Genomic DNA, 18,631 nt, shown 5'->3' on the forward strand with positions numbered 1-18,631 from the left:
CTAGAGTTGGGCCGGGTATCCGGCGATTATCCGGATTGCCGGATTATCCGGCCGGATACCGGATATCCGGCTCCGGCCGGATACGATTTTCGCGAGTATCCGGATCCGGCCGGATAATCGCGCTATCCGGTTTTTGGACCCGCCGAATAGTGCTTTTTTGGCCCTGAAAATTTTGATAAATTTTTGGTGATATTCTTTCTTTTTTCTTCCCTATCAATACAATTTTCTGTATTTTTTCCTGAAACTTTTGACTTTTTTTCAGTCATGGTAATTGTTCGACCATTACTACCGGAATAACGCACATGTTCTGCTAATTGACGCGATCGCAACGTAAATTCCTTTAGTCCGCGACCCGCGTGTTTCACTATGGAACGCCGTTAGTGTCAAAACCCTTTTCTTGCGCGCGCGGAATTTTTTCTGGCGCGCGGAAAGAAAAAACCCGTTTTCGATGAAAATCTCTGAATTTCCGGATTCCGCGCCGGTTTTCGATATATTTGCGCCGTTTGTGTCAAAACTATTTTTGTCGGCGCGCCGCTTCAAATCTGTTCCGCGCGCGGAATTTTCGATGTATCGATTCCTGCTCGCAGTTTGTGTCAAAACTATTTTTTCCGGCGCTGCACCAGAAAATAATTCCGCGCGCCACATTTTCGATATATCGATTTTTCTGCGCGCGGAGAATACAGGGTGATCCAAAAGTCCCTTCCACCCCCTCTAACTTTTTACCTAATTGAGGTAAAGATTTGAGACTTGGGGGATATTCCTAGGTCAAGGGGAGCTACTTTTTGGCCCCCCCTAAAATTTTCAGGGGGCCCCCCTTAGTGGGGCAACGGCCCCCAACTTTTAATTTTCAAATGAGAAGACCCCCTTTGTGATAGCTCGTTTGAAAGAACATAAGAAAAGAAAACTTTTCACGCAAACCCGAAGTCAATATCTCAAACCGTTTCAAAATGGCGGCCGGTTAAAGTTCAAAATGGCCGAAAATTCACATCGGTTATTTGTCGATGGATTTGCGCGAAAATCGGTATGAATGGGTATTTTGACACGAGAAAAACGAATTGGATGTTAGATTTTCAAAAAAAACCAAAATTTCCAAAATGGCCGCTGTTTAAAGTTTAAAATGGCCGAAAATTGTCACCTCGGTTTTTCCTGATGGATTTGCCTAAAACTTGGAATTTGAGAGTATTTTGGCATAAGATAAACAAATTTGAACTTAGATTTCTAAAAAAATCAATTTTTGGTCATTTTGAACTTTAACCGGCGGCCATTTTGGAAATTTTGGTTTTTTTTTTTTAAATCTAACGTCAAATTCGTTTTTCTCGTGTCAAAATACCCATTCATACCGATTTTCGCGCAAATCCATCGACAAATAACCGATGTTAATTTTCGGCCATTTTGAACTTTAACCGGCCGCCATTTTGAAACGGTTTGAGATATTGACTTCGGGTTTGCGCGAAAAGTTTTCTTTTTTTATGTTCTTTCAAACGAGCTATCACAAAGCGGGTCTTCCCATTGGAAAATTAAAAGTTGGGGCCCCCCTGAAAATTTTAGGGGGCCAAAAAGTAGCTCCCCTTGACCTAGGAATATCCCCCAAGTCTCAAATCTTTACCTCAATTAGGTAAAAAGTTAGAGGGGGTGGAAGGGACTTTTGGATCATCCTGTATTCTCCGCGCGCAGAAAAATCGATATATCGAAAAAGTGGCGCGCGGAATTATTTTCTGGTGCAGCGCCGGAAAAAACAGTTTTGACACGATCGGCGAGCAGGAATCGATATATCGAAAATTCTGCGCGCGGAACAGATTTGGAGCGCCGCGCCGGAAAAAATAGTTTTGACACAAACGGCGAGCAGGAATCGATATATCGAAAATTCCGCGCGCGGAACAGATTTGAAGCGGCGCGCCGACAAAAATAGTTTTGACACAAACGGCGCAAATATATCGAAAACCGGCGCGGAATCCGGAAATTCAGAGATTTTCATCGAAAACGGGTTTTTTCTTTCCGCGCGCCGAAAAAAAATTCCGTGCGCGCAAGAAAAGGGTTTTGACACTAACGGCGTTCCATAGTTTCACTTTCATAGATGCAGGTGGAAATTCAAGGCCCGAATTTTGTTAGCTACGACGATCGTGAGTCGAGTAAACTTAACCTCAAAAATCGCGACATTTTTCTAGCGAAAAAGCACTATCCGGATCCGGTACTATCCGGATCCGGCCGGATACTTTTTTGAATTATCCGGTATCCGGATCCGGCCGGATACAAAAAACCGATATCCGGATCCGGTTCCGGTGACGCGAAAATTCCATTTCGGCCCAACTCTACTTGTGACAGATCTCAGAAACTTTGCATCACCGCAAGGAGACATTAACAGAATATCTATACACCAAATTATTTACACAACTATGTGAATTTCTTTGGTAAATTATTGCGCTTAAGAGAAAGTCCTGGCTGAAGAAAACAAGAAATAATACCTGTACCGATAGCATAACTGTGTATATGCACTACAGTGGTCACTTATAAAGAACAGACACGAACAAACACTTATGAAAAACATTGAACAAGAGAGCAGAACTGGATTAAGTAACTGTAGTCTCTGATTTAGTTCTAAACTGCGAATTTGAAGAGCCATAAGACACACATCAGATGTGTAATCACTTGGTTTGGGCCAAAGAAACCTTGAACTACATGAGATCATATCGGTAAAGCTTGAGAGGTCAAAAGGCTTATAATACTAAATAAATGGTGAACTTCTAACTCTTGAATGAATTCAGGACCACATACTTAAGACAAAGAAACTGCAAAACATTTGATTTGAGGCGAAAATGAAAAGAGAATGGTCAAAAAAAAGTAAAAGAAGAAAGTCTGGATTTGGACACTGGACTTGTAAGACTGATTTTCAGAATGCACCTTAAAATGAGCCGATAGGCCGTGGCTCCTGGTTGTAAAATACGATGAATATTATTGCCAAATGCTTGGTTGAAGTCGAAAATGGATTTAAATTAATTAAAATTAAGAGATTTCGAGTTGTTTGGATCATTTGTGTTATCAATCTTCGTTTGTTTACACGACCCACACACGGCAGAGGCATGCAGAGGTACCTCGCCGGCACGCCGGGTCAAAAGTGTGGCCACCGCCGGACGGAGATAATGGGCGCCATTTTGAGATGGGCCAAGCGGCGCGCGTTTAAATGGGAGCACAAAATACGGACTTTTGGACTCGTATTTCGTGGGTTAATATTGCTCAAAAAAATCGGGGAAAATTCCTGTGAACTGGACCTAACTTACGTACATCCTTGAACCAGAAATGGTATTACATGGTATCTTCCGTTATTTCCGGCATGACCCTCCTATCAAAGGTCATTATTAAGATCTTCTCATCAATTATACCCCATGGCTGTCTGGTGTAAAGGTTTTTATCAGTTGGTTTACTTTTCCATTTAATATCATATTATTGACTACCAACAAGTAAATACTTTAATTTTTTTCCGAGTTTCTAGTTGATGAAAAAAATTAAGTAAGAGCAAATTAATTAGTTTAAACCTGCCAGTGTAATTATGCCCCATTTTTAAGTTGTACATAAAAAGAATTACCACGTCTTTGATCATCAGGATAAACTTGGAGGAAGACTCATCATAATATTGTTGCGTTTATGGTTTTCAGCTTACTTTGGACAAGACCAAATAATCAGCCCCTGCCTCCTCATGCTGTTCAAGGCAATGGTGTCCTTTCTTTCTCCAACATCTCTGTTGCCGATAATGGTGCCTACCGTTGTTCTGCTGCCTCCCTTACAACTGGCCAAGTTTTACAAACTGCCGATATAAATATCAATGCTTAGTAAGTTTTATATTTAGTTCTTGCCGTCCCGCCGAACCATAAAAAATCCTCCATTTTAATTTTTTGCTCAAACAAATTATTTTTTTTTTTTTTTTTTTTTTTTTTTTTTTTTTTTTTTTTTTTTAATGAGCTGTAAGTAGAAAAAATATGTGGTAGAGTAAATTTTCAAAATCTTGTTTTTGTTTTAGCTTCATTGTCTAGAGAAAAGTTTTGCCAAACTATTAAGACAAAAAATGGCTTAAAATGTTAAGCCAAACTAGAGTTATGGCGGTTGGAAGTTTAGTGCTCCAAATTCGTTATTTCAGGCTAAATCCATTTCAGACTGTAATCTGCCTATTTAGAACACAAAATTGCCAAATAGTCGCAAATTTATGGTTGTACATTAGTACAAAAATTAACGAAAATGCTCTTAACTGCCTACTTAGGACATTTGACAGAGATTTTATCAAAGTCGCAAAATCCAAATTTGCAACCCAAATGGACAAAAATGGCTCGACTGAAAATTTTGCCTCTATGGACAAAGGTCTTTTTTCCTGGACGCAGTCTCATTTGTTTCAAATAATTTCATTTTGTTTATATTTATGAAAGTAATTAAATTTTGCTTTAATTAAATTCATGTTTACAAACAACTTTTTTCCCTCCTGCCAAATTCACAACATGTTTTTTAATACTTAATGTATAATTCCTTTTTTCCATACTATTTATGAAATTCTCGTATTTTCAGCTCATATTCTCCGGTCAGAATCGAGCCACGCAGCCAGACTGTTCCCCAAGGTATGCCAGCAGAATTACGTTGTATTGTGAATGAAAATGTTCCTATTAAGTGGTCAAAACGGGGTCCAAGTCCTGAACTTCCGAGCTACATGCAGGTGAGTCAATCTTGTAAACATCTTAATATGTAAATATTTATCCCTGATGTCTGGATCAGTACAACCTATAATGGCTTTTACTTTTTTATGTTTATAAAGGTAAAAACGTGTAGAAATCATTTATTTAGATTTTTCATAGTCAGCTCTCTGTTATGAAGTGGTTGTTAAGCTTACACTGCGATCAGAAAGCTGTGAATTCCATTCCACAGGAGATTACTAGAATTTGATGATCTCAATTAAGTTTGCTTGCTCACCAAATTAAATTCATTTATCTTTTCTCAGGCAAATGGTCCATACTTAAGAATTCCATCTGTTGTTCTGGATGATAGAGGAGTCTACATCTGTGAAGTAGAATTCCACTCTAGGCTGATACAAAAAGCTGCTGCCACCTTAGAAGTAGAACGTAAGTTTTCTTTTCTTTTTTTAACTTATTTGCTGCCTGTCACTATCCATCCAGAAGTGTCAGGTTTCAGAGTTTGATTCTGATTTTCCCAGGAAAAGTTGTGGTGGTGGGAAGGATTTCCAATAAAATGGATAAAATAAGCGCAATAAGCGTGGATAAGCCCATTAAGAGTTTGCAGAGAAGTCGCACTTATCTTAGATTTCAAGACAGTTCAAAAAGAAAAAAAATGTTATTGTATGTAAAATTTTTCTACACCTCAGAGAAAAAGGCTGTTTTGTAGCTTTATAAAAACAAACACAAGTATTTTTAAATTAGTTTTATTATTATTTGTAGGACTTAAAACTTTTTGCATTATTAGACATATTTCACATGGTTCCAACTAATTTGTTTATGCATCTGCAGAAGAGAATAATTGAAGTGCTTGCTTCAATCGGTATCCACTTCATATTTGAAATTCTTAGTAAACTTAGCTTTAGAAATCAGCAAATGATTGCAACCTCCTCAATGAATTAGACCCTCATCTTATTGTTTTATAGGACGCGAGGCGCCCATCGTTAACATTCGTCCTTCTCAGAGACAAACACCTCACGAAGGAAGCAACATTATGTTGTACTGTGAAGTCACGAGAGGTGAACCTAGACCTACTGTATTTTGGTCTCGAACTGATGGTAGACCTTTATCAAGAAATGTTGAAACTGTCTCTCCAGAATTTCTCCGGTAAGAACTTTTATTTCTGTCAATAATAATATTGATTAGTTTTAAGACACAAAGAACGCGCTTGAACGTAGAAACTAAGGTAGAGAATTGGTACTCATCTATCTAAAGGTATCAAAGCTTTGTATTTTTCAATCGTTATTTCATTCTTTAGACAATTTACCTGGGGAGCTTAATATGCTGACTACCATGCTGGCCTAAAGGAACCGGCACTAACTGCTCCCATCATCAATGAGACGACAGTGGTGCATTTTGTTTAGTTGTGTGGCTAGCCAACAGATAATGCCGGCAGCGTTCTGGAACTAGTCGTTTAGGCAGATCTTATTGTACTTCCTCATCTATCGACTGAAACCATCAAAATGTACTTCCGTGACTGGTGCAACTGATCGATTTTCTTATGTTAGATGTAAGTTTGGATTCTATGTTTCGTTTCTAAATTTTACAAATACTCATTCCCCAGGTTCAACTCCATCACAGCACAGGAAGAAGGGGAGTACGAATGTAAAGCAGAAAATAAGGCTGGAAGTACTTCTGCCATTGCCTCTATTGTTGTTCAAAACCCACCTAAAATTACGATAACACCTGCAACCACTTTGACTGTCAGCCCTGGTGAACGTGTTCGTTTAGAGTGCAGCGCAGAAGGCCGCCCCACTCCCTCCGTTGAGTGGACCAAATTCTACAGGGCTCCTGCAGGGTAATTAGATCTTTTTTTCCTTATGGTTGGAATTGTGATGATAACACCCACTAAATATGAAAAAGGTGTTATTATATGGAGTTTTGTCGATCAATTTTGTGAGAAATCGTGAATAAATTGCCAGACAGTTTTATTTTATCATATTGGTGTATTTAGCGCCATTCATGATGTACATAATTAGCGAAGTAAGATATGTTTGTTACCTTACGGAGAGGAAAATCAATTTGATTGAATTACATTAATCAATTTTCCTAAGAGAGGATTTTTTTCGGAAATCTTTTTCCTAAATGGACGCATCCCTACTAATTGACATCGTAAAGCAACAAGTATTTTTTCCATCCACAGCCTTCCAGGTTATGCTCCTGGTCCAGTTCCATCCCACACAGCTGTGTTCGAAATATCAGAGGCCACCATTACAGACAGTGGCACGTACACTTGTCGCGCCACAAATGATGTTGGTGTAACAGAGGAACGCGTAGAACTTATTGTAACATCAGACGACAATGAAATCAATCGGCTCCCAGAGCGTGGTGATATCATTGGAGGTGATCCAGGATCGTCTGGTCCAGGACCTGCTGTGCCTTATTATGAATATGAAGGTGCTGCTTCTGATGAAGTTCTGACCATCGCTGAAAATGGATCCGGCGAACTGAGATGTAACGCTAATAGTAAGTAGTGTCGATTTACTGAAATACCGGTTGAAAAGTGAAAGAGCAGAAGCTTCGAATTTTTTGGTTGTTTCTATTTTTGTCTTTAAGTACCATCAAATATCGTCGGTGAAACTACCAAACCACGTATCTCAGTTTGCGACGTCGCAGACTTCCTGTCATACTTCCTGTCATACTTTATTTTTTAAATGAGAAACTACTTAACATCCAGTCTTGAAAATTTCTGTGATTTTTCCTCTTTGTGGGGAGAAAATTCCGTGAAAATTTCAAGGAATGATATTAATTTGGTCTACTTCAAAAAAATAAAATGTGAGCGTAGATTTTTAAACACCGCAAACGAGATACGTGGTTTGGTAGTTTCACCGTCGATATGTTTTTCTTAAAAATAGTATTATCAGCCCCAGTAGCCACAGAATTGCCCTGGTAAAATGAAATTTTTTTAAAAATCAAACTTTCGAAGATTTTGCCGTATCCATTCAAATTCTATATCATCTCCAAATTATACATAAGAACCAGCATAAACGCCTATTATACCTCTTATATGTAGAAATTTTTATGAATAATGTGAAGATGAGGCTAAAAATTTACCAAGAAAAAACGAATTGGAGTGGTTCAATCAGATGACATTTTATTCATTAAAATTCCGTCACATCGAATCATGAATTAAAAATAGGTACATACATGAATTCATTATACTGTTCTGAATCTCTTGTTACAACAACTAGATCTCATGTTGTACAAACACTACTATACTATACTGCTATGAGTACTTTCATCATATAATGGCACATTACTGCCCTTGTCTTTCTTGCAGCAATATGGATTCGCATATGATTTTACTTATTCTGTTGTATCCATGATGATAAACATTGTGATGGAAAGTGAAAGTAAATCGTATTTATTTGTACTTGCATTATTGTACTAATTAGTAGCCAATTTTTTCTTTTTCAGATCCATCAGTATCAGTAATGTGGTACAAACGAGGATCTGCCACTTTGCCAGACAATGTTGAAGTACGAGGGGGAAGTCTAATCATTCGTGGAGCACGCAGTAACAATGCAGGCGATTATATATGCCATGGGCTTGATGACCGAGGCAGGCCTTTTGAAATATCTAGGAGATTGGAAGTTCGAGGTGAGAAATTTGTGTACCAAAAAATCCGAATCTCTTCATCAATATTCCTGTGATCTATAGCAAACTTTCTTCCCAGGCTGAATTATAGCACTAACTATGGGAAATGGGTTTCAAATCTAAGAAAAAATAAAGTTTATTGGACTTTTCTTTAGCTTATTGGAAATGCCTGATTCTCAGTTATTTTTAATTTCTTGCACCTGTATTAATCACTCAAATAAATTGTACTACTTGAATAAAATTTTTGACAAAAATTGCAATAAAGGTGCTTTAAACCCCTCTAGAAATATTAAGATCATAAATCAGAGTCTGAGAGGTTCTAAGATTAAAACTGTTCTAACTTGTTCCGAGAAGATTTTGAGATGTGTTCATTTTCAGCAAGGAAGTGGAAGTTTATTTGTCATTGAAATTTTATGGCTCTGTCTCAAGTCATATTCAGGTCCATCTAATATTCTGTTAAGATATCCTTCAGGAAAACTTTTTCAGTAATTTTTTGCTTTTGATCAGTATATTGCTGCTTAAAAGATTAAAATATTGTCTATTTTCATGCTGCTAGCTGTTGATAAACTGTGTGTGACGAGTGAGAAAGGTAATAACTGTCTGTTTATTTTTGTTTTTCTGCGTATCCAAGTAGCTGTGATTGCGATAAATAGCAATTTTATTGGTTGATTATCGCAATTTCATCGGTGGCAATATAACTATCGAGATATTATCGCAATACGAATTGCGATATATGGTGATTAAATTGCTGCTCATCGCAATTTTCGGTTTCGATAAAATCGTGATCAATTTTCGTCGATAAAATAATGATTAAGTCGAAATTTATAGTGATATTTATTTTGAAAATATTGCAAAAAATTGTTGGGCGATAAAAGCGCAATTTTATCGCAATAAAATCGAGGATAATTGCTCAGATGTTGATGATCCTGGCAATTTTATTGCCGATAAAATCGCAACATATAGCAATGTTTCCGTTGAGAAATGCTACCTGGGTACTTAGCGGCTGCTTTTTAGTCGTGCGGCGAAGCCGTATAGACTCTAGGTTTCGCCGGAGGCTAAAAAGTGTTCACACTTTTAGGCTAAGTCCAAGAGGAGAATTTTCGAGGAACCAAGTAACATATGAGGTATTGATATCGGTGCATTTTGGCCCAATGGAGATGTTACATGTGCGAGGAATTTGCAATTTAACTGTTGATTCTTGTATAAAAGTTTGCGAGGAACACAATGGTGCCACTGGTTTTCTATGAAATCATCTCCCAAGCTCAAAAAAAGCTCTCAAGTTGAGGCCAAAATGGAGGGATATCCCACCTTACCCTGAGAGTCCACGTCTACATGAAGACAAACTCTCCATGCAAAGATAGGGAGCAAATACATTAGCAGGGTTGCCGTGTTTTCAGTTTTGGAGTCCCCAGATAAATTGGTAGCCCTGTCAATGTATTAGCTCCCTATCTTTGCATGGAGAGTTGGTCTTGATCTAGACTTGGACTCTCAGGGTAGGGTGGGATATTCCCTTCATTTTGGCCTCAACTTGAGTGCTTTTTTTTTAGCTTGGGAGATGATTTCAGAGAAAACCAGTGGCACCATCGTGTTTCTCGTGACCTTTTACCCAAGATTCAACAGTCAAATCGCAAATTCCTCACACATGCAACATCTCCATTATGCCAAATGGAATTTCTGATCATTTAGCCATGGTTTGGTAGCGTTTAGCAATCAACTGTGACCATAATGTAAAGAACCCACACGGGTACCTTTCGGTGGAATGTCGCCCTATGGCATTCTTTATCATCAAGTCACTGTTGAACATTTACTGTTAAGTAGCGTTTAGCAACCAAGTATAGCCAAAATTTCCAGAACTCATACCTCAGATGTTCAAAGAGTGTTAACATGTGTCGCCAAATGGAAATTTCTGATCATTTAGCCATGGTTTGGTAGCGTTTAGCAATCAACTGTGACCATAATGTAAAGAACCCACACGGGTACCTTTCGGTGGAATGTCGCCCTATGGCATTCTTTATCATCAAGTCACTGTTGAACATTTACTGTTAAGTAGCGTTTAGCAACCAAGTATAGCCAAAATTTCCAGAACTCATACCTCAGATGTTCAAAGAGTGTTAACATGTGTCGCCAAATGGAATTTCTGATCATTTAGCCATGGTTTGGTAGCGTTTAGCAATCAACTGTGACCATAATGTAAAGAACCCACACGGGTACCTTTCGGTGGAATGTCGCCCTATGGCATTCTTTATCATCAAGTCACTGTTGAACATTTACTGTTAAGTAGCGTTTAGCAACCAAGTATAGCCAAAATTTCCAGAACTCATACCTCAGATGTTCAAAGAGTGTTAACATGTGTCGCCAAATGGAATTTCTGATCATTTAGCCATGGTTTGGTAGCGTTTAGCAATCAACTGTGACCATAATGTAAAGAACCCACACGGGTACCTTTCGGTGGAATGTCGCCCTATGGCATTCTTTATCATCAAGTCACTGTTGAACATTTACTGTTAAGTAGCGTTTAGCAACCAAGTATAGCCAAAATTTCCAGAACTCATACCTCAGATGTTCAAAGAGTGTTAACATGTGTCGCCAAATGGAATTTCTGATCATTTAGCCATGGTTTGGTAGCGTTTAGCAATCAACTGTGACCATAATGTAAAGAACCCACACGGGTGCCTTTCGGCGGAATGTCGCCCTATGGCATTCTTTATCATCAAGTCACTGTTGAACATTTACTGTTAAGTAGCGTTTAGCAACCAAGTATAGCCAAAATTTCCAGAACTCATACCTCAGATGTTCAAAGAGTGTTAACATGTGTCGCCAAATGGAATTTCTGATCATTTAGCCATGGTTTGGTAGCGTTTAGCAATCAACTGTGACCATAATGTAAAGAACCCACACGGGTACCTTTCGGTGGAATGTCGCCCTATGGCATTCTTTATCATCAAGTCACTGTTGAACATTTACTGTTAAGTAGCGTTAAGCAACCAAGTATAGCCAAAATTTCCAGAACTCATACCTCAGATGTTCAAAGAGTGTTAACATGTGTCGCCAAATGGAATTTCTGATCATTTAGCCATGGTTTGGTAGCGTTTAGCAATCAACTGTGACCATAATGTAAAGAACCCACACGGGTACCTTTCGGTGGAATGTCGCCCTATGGCATTCTTTATCATCAAGTCACTGTTGAACATTTACTGTTAAGTAGCGTTTAGCAACCAAGTATAGCCAAAATTTCCAGAACTCATACCTCAGATGTTCAAAGAGTGTTAACATGTGTCGCCAAATGGAATTTCTGATCATTTAGCCATGGTTTGGTAGCGTTTAGCAATCAACTGTGACCATAATGTAAAGAACCCACACGGGTACCTTTCGGTGGAATGTCGCCCTATGGCATTCTTTATCATCGAGTCACAGTTTAATAGCGTAAATAAGCAACCAACGGTGGCCAAAATGTCAAGACTCCAAACTGGTGCTTTTTGGCTGAATTTCGCCCAATAGGATCTTTGATGATTTATCAGTAATGGTTGATGTTTATGTTGATTAATTATTACTGTCTGAAAGTGAATCCTGTGGGAGAATATTATAGGGTTGGTTCAAACAAGTTTTAGATTTTTTTTCCTTAGCGCTAATGGACCCTAAGGGACAACTTCAATTCATCGAACTAAAAGTTTTCAATGTTCATAACCATTTTTTAACTGTCAGAACTCTCTAGACCACATTTTATTCATGATGAATTTAAAGAATATCGCTGTCAAAAGTTGAGTTCTCCTTCAATTTAGCATTTTTTGTCATTACCTTGAAGACCATACGGAAAGTGCTAAATCTACGGAAAACTCAACTTTTCACAGCAATATTCTTCAAATTTATCATGAATATAATGTGGTCTAGTGAGTTCTGACATTTAAAAATGGGTATGAACATTTAAGGCTTTATTTTCCTTGAATTTAAGTGGTTTTTCAGGGTCTACGGTAAGAAAAAAAAGTCTAAAACACGTTAAAAGCTACTTGAACCTACCCTATAATGTTGAGCTATGACTTCAACTTTCATGAACCCTTACTTGTGCCTTTCAGCTTGATTTTGCTAAATGGAATTATTTATGATTGAAGTCGTGGTTGAGTTTACTATGCTGATAAAATATCATTGGAAACTTTAGGTTTCACTATCATAGTCCTCTAAAAATAACCATCAGCATTACTGCACCAACCAAAATCTAGCCCAAAAAAAAAAAAAATAATTCGGCTGAAAAAGTGGGAGAAGTTGGGATGTGCAGTCTCAAAATAAAAATACCTAGCTGTGATTGGACATAGCTTTGCTTTCATTGAGACTTTCAAATTTTATGAATAAAAAACAGTAAGCGTTTAGCAAAAACAGTTAGTTTTGTCCTTACCCGTAGACCATACAAAAAGAGCTAAATTGAAGGAGAACTTAGCTTTTGACAGCGATGCTCTTCAAATTTTTCATATACCTATACAATGTGTTCTAGTGAGTTTGGATGGTAAAAAATGGTCAGGAACATTTAAAGCTTTATTTTCCATGAATGTAAGTTGTCGTTCAGGATAGATTCTGACGACTAGATCCTTACTAGAGTAAGGAAAGAAAGTCTAAAATTGTTAAAAGTCACAGAAAAACGCGAAAAAAGAAAAAATTTGGAAAAGGAAGTCAAATTTACATAATAATTAAATTAACATAAAAATTTCGTAAAAAGTATTGGAAATTACGAACAAATGTATTGACGTAAAAACTTTATTAAAAAGAAAGTTAATTTTAATTAAGAAAAATAATCTTGGTAAATCAATTTCTCACGTAAATTTGACTCAAAATTCATTTCAAAAACAGGGCTGGATTTACCTACTTGCCGCCCATGGGCCGGATTTACCTACTTGCTGCCTATCGGCCACCTGTATTTTGCCGCCCCCTTCTCATTCGTTTCGAAACATCAATAAAAAACAACTTAATCGGCCCGAAACAGTAACAGAGAAACAACTTAAAACGGGACTAAGGCCGCAAATAATAAAAAAGAAACACATAAAATATAATAAGAAACCCGGGACGTTTCGCAGGGATCACACCCGCATTTTCAACCGGCAAAACAAGAAAAATTAAAAAAAAGGACACTATGCCCCTCACTACTAGCAAAAGTTCGCACGGAACTTTGCGCGAAAGTTAAGTTCCGTAAACCTATCTATGTGTGAACAAGGCCTTCCATTTGTAAGAAATGAAGGTAAAAATTATGCAAGAACAAACATCAGTGTGGTTTAATAATTTTAACTTCCGCCGGCGCGCCGCGCTGACCGCACTGTGTTTGGCACAATGCGTGAAGTATTCGTACAGTCTTGTAGGCGTTATGCGTTTCACGCCGACCGCCGCACAGTGGATTGAGTCAATTAGAGGGGTTGGACATGAAATTTTTGACAAAATCTGCAAATGTTGATGTTTATTTCGTCACATTTTAAAGTTCAAGGGGTGATACTGGAAGAAAATATCACGAGAAAACCAGTGGAACAGCTTGTAGAACATAAGGTTCTTGTATAAACGGAGTTATGAGCGTTTTAAGTTCCCAAATTTTTTCCGACCTCTCTCATTGACTCGATTCACCGTGCGCCGCGCTGAGGGCTTCTCCTTTTTATCTCAAGTCCTCATCATCACTGCTGCACCGCTCCATGCCAAATTGCGTGTTTAGTTTCTCTCTTAACTCGACTAATTAAAGGTGCTCTTGTGTCACCGAAAGACGCTTTCTCGTTTGTAATTTTTTTTTTCTGAATCCGATTTTTTTTAAACCTACATTTTAAAAAAATGCAAAATTTGCCGCCCCCTGCGTTAAGAAATGAGAGATGCCTTACTCCATTACCCAATGCATCTGACGAGTTTTTCAATTCAAAAAGGAACGTATGACACTCCACAAAGAAATCACGTTTGAAGCGCAAACCGGATAAAACACGATTTGTCAAAAGTATTCATTAAGTGTTGCACTTTCCACAGAAGTATACTGCACAAAAATGTCACTGTAACGACTTCCGGATATGGTTGCGACCAACTTAAGGCTCAAAATTTTGATTTGTTCGCTCCCTAAAAAAAATGGTCCATCTCAGTAACTGTCCTCACCACAACTGACGGGGGACTGACTGTGATTCCAGGGTCACATGCAGGCTGTCGGTGGTCTCATTGTTCAGGGTTGAAATCCTTCCTCTTATTTAATTGTTTTTTAAATAAACCTATGCTAGGACACTATCCCTGAATAACAAACAGACCAATTTGGCTGCAATGCTCCGAGCCCTGCACGTGTGAACTTGAGTCATTCGTTTTTACGACTTTTCCGAGGGTCGGTGGCCGCTAGCCTAGCCCCGCCGCCCCCCGCCGCGGGCCGCTGTGAGGCCGCGATTGCAGCCTTGGGCCTCGCTTTGAGACTCGCTCGAATGAGGCTCAATTTGGGTTCGGGCTTCGGGTGCGATTATTCTATCGTCTAGCGACTGGCCACTACGCGGCCCAACCCCTCGAAGACGCTCCGCGCCACCAGACTATCGATATTTTAGACCAAAATATTGTATCGATATTTCAACGTTTCTATATCGTCCGTATCGATACATTTATCTCCAGAAATATCGAATCGATTTTTCTTTCTTTCTTCTGCTGAGTTGTGTATTTTACACCTCGGAAAATCGGAAATTATGGTCAATTTTTCATAGTTCGAATTTCGGATTTCGCTGGCCAGGTTGTACAGACCTACGTCACAGGGTAAACAAACCTCAAGATGCAAATACCTCCTTTTTTATCTCTATGTAGGTATAGGACTTTTCGCGTGGCTGCTCGACGGTTTGTTAATCTGTGGAGGTTAAGCTACATTCACGCGTCGCAAGCAACCTGGCGCGTCTGCTTCTTGCTACTGCGAGCGCGCCTTCATTTCCTCCCGCACGCAACAAGGACAACCGCGATGATAAAGAATTCCATTCGGCGAAATCGAGCCGAGAGCAGGCACCACGAGTATACAGGGTGTTCGAAAAGTCCCCTCCCCCCTCTAACTTTTGACCTAATTGAGGTAGAGATTTGAAACTTGGAGGGTGTTCCTAGATCAAAGGGAGCTACTTTTTGACCCCCCCAAAATTTGGGGGGGGCTCCATTTTGGGGGTTACGGACCCTAACTTTTAATTTTCAAATGGGAAGACCCCCTTTGTGATACCTCGTTCGAAAGAGTATAAAAAAAGAAAATTTTTCGCGCAAACCGGAAGACATTATCTCAAACCGTTTCAAAATGGCGGCCGGTCAAAGTTACGAATGGCCGAAAATTGGCACCTCTGCTATTTGCACATGGATTTGCTTGAAACTCGGTATCTGGGGGTATTTTGGCACGAGAAAAACGAATTTAACGTTAGATTTCCAAAAAAACCCTAATTTTTCAAAATGGCGACCGTTTAGGCTCAAAAAGGCCGACAATTTGACAAACTCGATTTTTTTGCCAATGGATTCACCTGAAATTCGGTATCTGGGGGTATTTTGACCCGAGAATAACGAATTCAACGTTAGATTTTGAAAAAAAACCCCTAATTTTTCAAAATGGCCGCCGATTAAAGTTCAAAATGGTCAACAATTGGCAACCTCGACTTTTTGCCAATAGATTCGCCTGAAACTCGGTGCACGCAACCGCGATGATAAAGAATTCCATTCGGCGAAATCGAGCCGAGAGCAGGCACCACGAGTATACAGGGTGTTCGAAAAGTCCCCTCCCCCCCCTCTAACTTTTGACCTAATTGAGGTAGAGATTTGAAACTTGGAGGGTGTTCCTAGATCAAAGGGAGCTACTTTTTGACCCCCCCAAAATGGGGCCCCCCAAAATTTTGGGGGGGTCAAAAAGTAGCTCCCTTTGATCTAGGAACACCCTCCAAGTTTCAAATCTCTACCTCAATTAGGTCAAAAGTTAGAGGGGGGGAGGGGACTTTTCGAACACCCTGTATACATATGGGTTATTTTAGTGATGGGTGGGATTTTATTTAAAATTCCTATGAATCCTAGGTTTAGTATTTACTGTAGTAAACAATTATCAATTATTCCATCACTTCTTCGGATTATTTATTTTTAATCAATCTATATTCATGTGAAGTGTAGCTCATCTGCATTTTTCTTTCCCTGGAACCTAAATGTATATTATGAATTTGAATCCATCAGAAACTAAGTCAGTCAAAATCAAATTTAACTACATACGAAGTGAAAACGATTTGTATTTCGCAAATCAAAGTGATTGTTAAAGCAACCAAACTGTGTCAGAAATGTTCCCAAATTACTGGGTAAGGCTTTTATCAGCTCATCATCTGATCCAATAATTTTAATTGTGGCATTTCATTCGGCATGTCGCCGCACGACTTCTATGATACTCAAAGTCTCACATATATAATTTGAAAGGGGGGGTCTGGGGGGGCGGCGCCCCCTCAGCAGGTAGCTTTTGCTACTTGTTTATCTCCAAATATCAATCTCTTTACTTTGATAATTCATTTTATATAGAAATTAGTTGTTATACTACCCTTGTTTTTGTGTTGTTGTACTATCAATATTTGCAACTGCTGTAAAGCTCTCATGTTGTGTTTGATTAAAAAATTCAAACGCTACTCATACTTAATCATGTATGTAATATGCAACACATACAAATTAGCATGAGTGAAATCGGATTTTTGGTCTCTAACAAAAATTACCCATACAAAGTTAGGTATTATTACTGGCTATAAAATAATTCAAGGGTCTCAGCATGCAGTTAAATTTAAAATCAGTTTTAGCATCATCAAATTCTTGTCACCAAAATATAATTTGTTTGTATTTCCAGCTCCATTGCGGATTGCGTTACGACCTATAAGTCAAACTGTGAGACCAGGTGATTTTGCAAGAATTAATTGCACTGCTGTCTCAGGAGATGAACCTGTCAGTATCACATGGGTCCGAGACTACAACAAGCCTCTGCATCCTGCTGTTGTGGTTGGAAACGATCTTTTGGTTCGTACCAATGATTTAGTTATAAATTGTAGCTGGTAAATTCACGTTTCTTTTTCTAGTGTCATGAAAATAATAAGCTAAAGCAAATTGAATATTTATTTTCAAAATAAGGAGGGGTAATTTTTTTCCATGCAAATATGCCTTATCATAGCATCTGTGACACGGTTACATCAATTCTATGATATACTCTTTTCATTCCTGAGAAATAGATCCTCGGCTTTAAACAAAACCAAAATTGAGATGTCAATCAAATTATATAGAGAAATAACTTACAGATGTTTTTGCATGCAGATAATTTTCAATAATTCTAATTTATTTTTGTTATTTTCCTCTTTTTTATTTGTAGTTCTACGGCATCAATGTCAATGATACAGGTAGATACGTTTGTCAAGCTAGAAATCCCTATGGACAAGCTGAAGGTGTTGCTGAAGTCATCGTTGATAGTAAGCAATTTGAAAGTTCAAATTTAACTTTTATTTAAAATTTTCAAACCTAAATCTGTTAGTTTTTGTGTTGCATACCACTTTCAAGGGTCTGTCACCCTAATGCCCCTTTAGCGCTGCTGAGGTTAACGAAGATGACACTGGCAATTTAATGTCAACGATCAGCAGATTGACTTCAGAAAACTAACTGCCAAGAGACATCAACCGTAGATTCCTATGAGAAATTGTTTTATGCTCTGCGAAGCAAGGAGTATAAAAAGTGGCAGGATCCTTCTGAACCTATAAGGCAAAGAATCTATTGATCATGATAAATGCCAGTTTATACATGCTTGAATTTGAAAGCAAACTCGGCTAATGTTTTTCTTTCATGTCTGTATACATGACAATCTTGCCATAAATTTTGCATTTACGATATTTTTTAAAGCAGACTGCAATTTTTCACAATGATGGGGATGGTCGTAAAATAATGCTACTTTTGTACCCTGTTAAATTAGTCTCGTCTGCAATTACTCTCAACAAATAGTCCTGCCAGTACTTTCAAGGTTATTTGCTTCACAATTTTGAGTCATGTTTTTATTTTTTTATTTCAAAGCATCGCAGCCCATTAGACCAATCATCACTGCTGAAGACAAAAATGTTGTTGCCAGAGAAGGATCTGCAGTCACTCTTCGCTGCAACGTTCAATCAACCATCAAGGTGCGCAAGAATGATAATTCTCCTTCTTACTGAACCCTTAATAAAGAAAACTGAAAATAGTAGGGATGGGCAAAGCAAATCTTTTCAAAATCAAAGCAAGTAAGAAACCAAACGGGAATCGCTTTCACAAAAAAAAAAAAACAGCAGTTCATACATAAATGACCCCTATATGAACCACCCAGTTGCAAACCTATCAATCTTAACCTCCCTGTCTAA

At 38.4% G+C, this 18,631-nt stretch overlaps 1 protein-coding gene across 1 annotated transcript in view; it reads left to right on the plus strand.

Annotated features, from left to right (window-relative positions):
• The window catches only part of trol (terribly reduced optic lobes), a 194,500-nt gene that overhangs the window by 154,697 nt on the left and 21,172 nt on the right, over positions 1–18,631 (plus strand). The window contains exons 43-52 of the mRNA XM_072296440.1: positions 3,651–3,824; positions 4,549–4,693; positions 4,976–5,096; positions 5,633–5,813; positions 6,271–6,504; positions 6,850–7,172; positions 8,124–8,306; positions 17,110–17,276; positions 17,623–17,719; positions 18,312–18,415. Coding sequence (XP_072152541.1) covers positions 3,651–3,824; positions 4,549–4,693; positions 4,976–5,096; positions 5,633–5,813; positions 6,271–6,504; positions 6,850–7,172; positions 8,124–8,306; positions 17,110–17,276; positions 17,623–17,719; positions 18,312–18,415 — 1,729 coding nt within the window. The remainder of the gene's footprint in view (positions 1–3,650; positions 3,825–4,548; positions 4,694–4,975; positions 5,097–5,632; positions 5,814–6,270; positions 6,505–6,849; positions 7,173–8,123; positions 8,307–17,109; positions 17,277–17,622; positions 17,720–18,311; positions 18,416–18,631) is intronic.

This window comes from Bemisia tabaci, chromosome 2, assembly GCF_918797505.1.
Source record: "Bemisia tabaci chromosome 2, PGI_BMITA_v3".
Taxonomy (NCBI): domain Eukaryota; kingdom Metazoa; phylum Arthropoda; class Insecta; order Hemiptera; family Aleyrodidae; genus Bemisia; species Bemisia tabaci.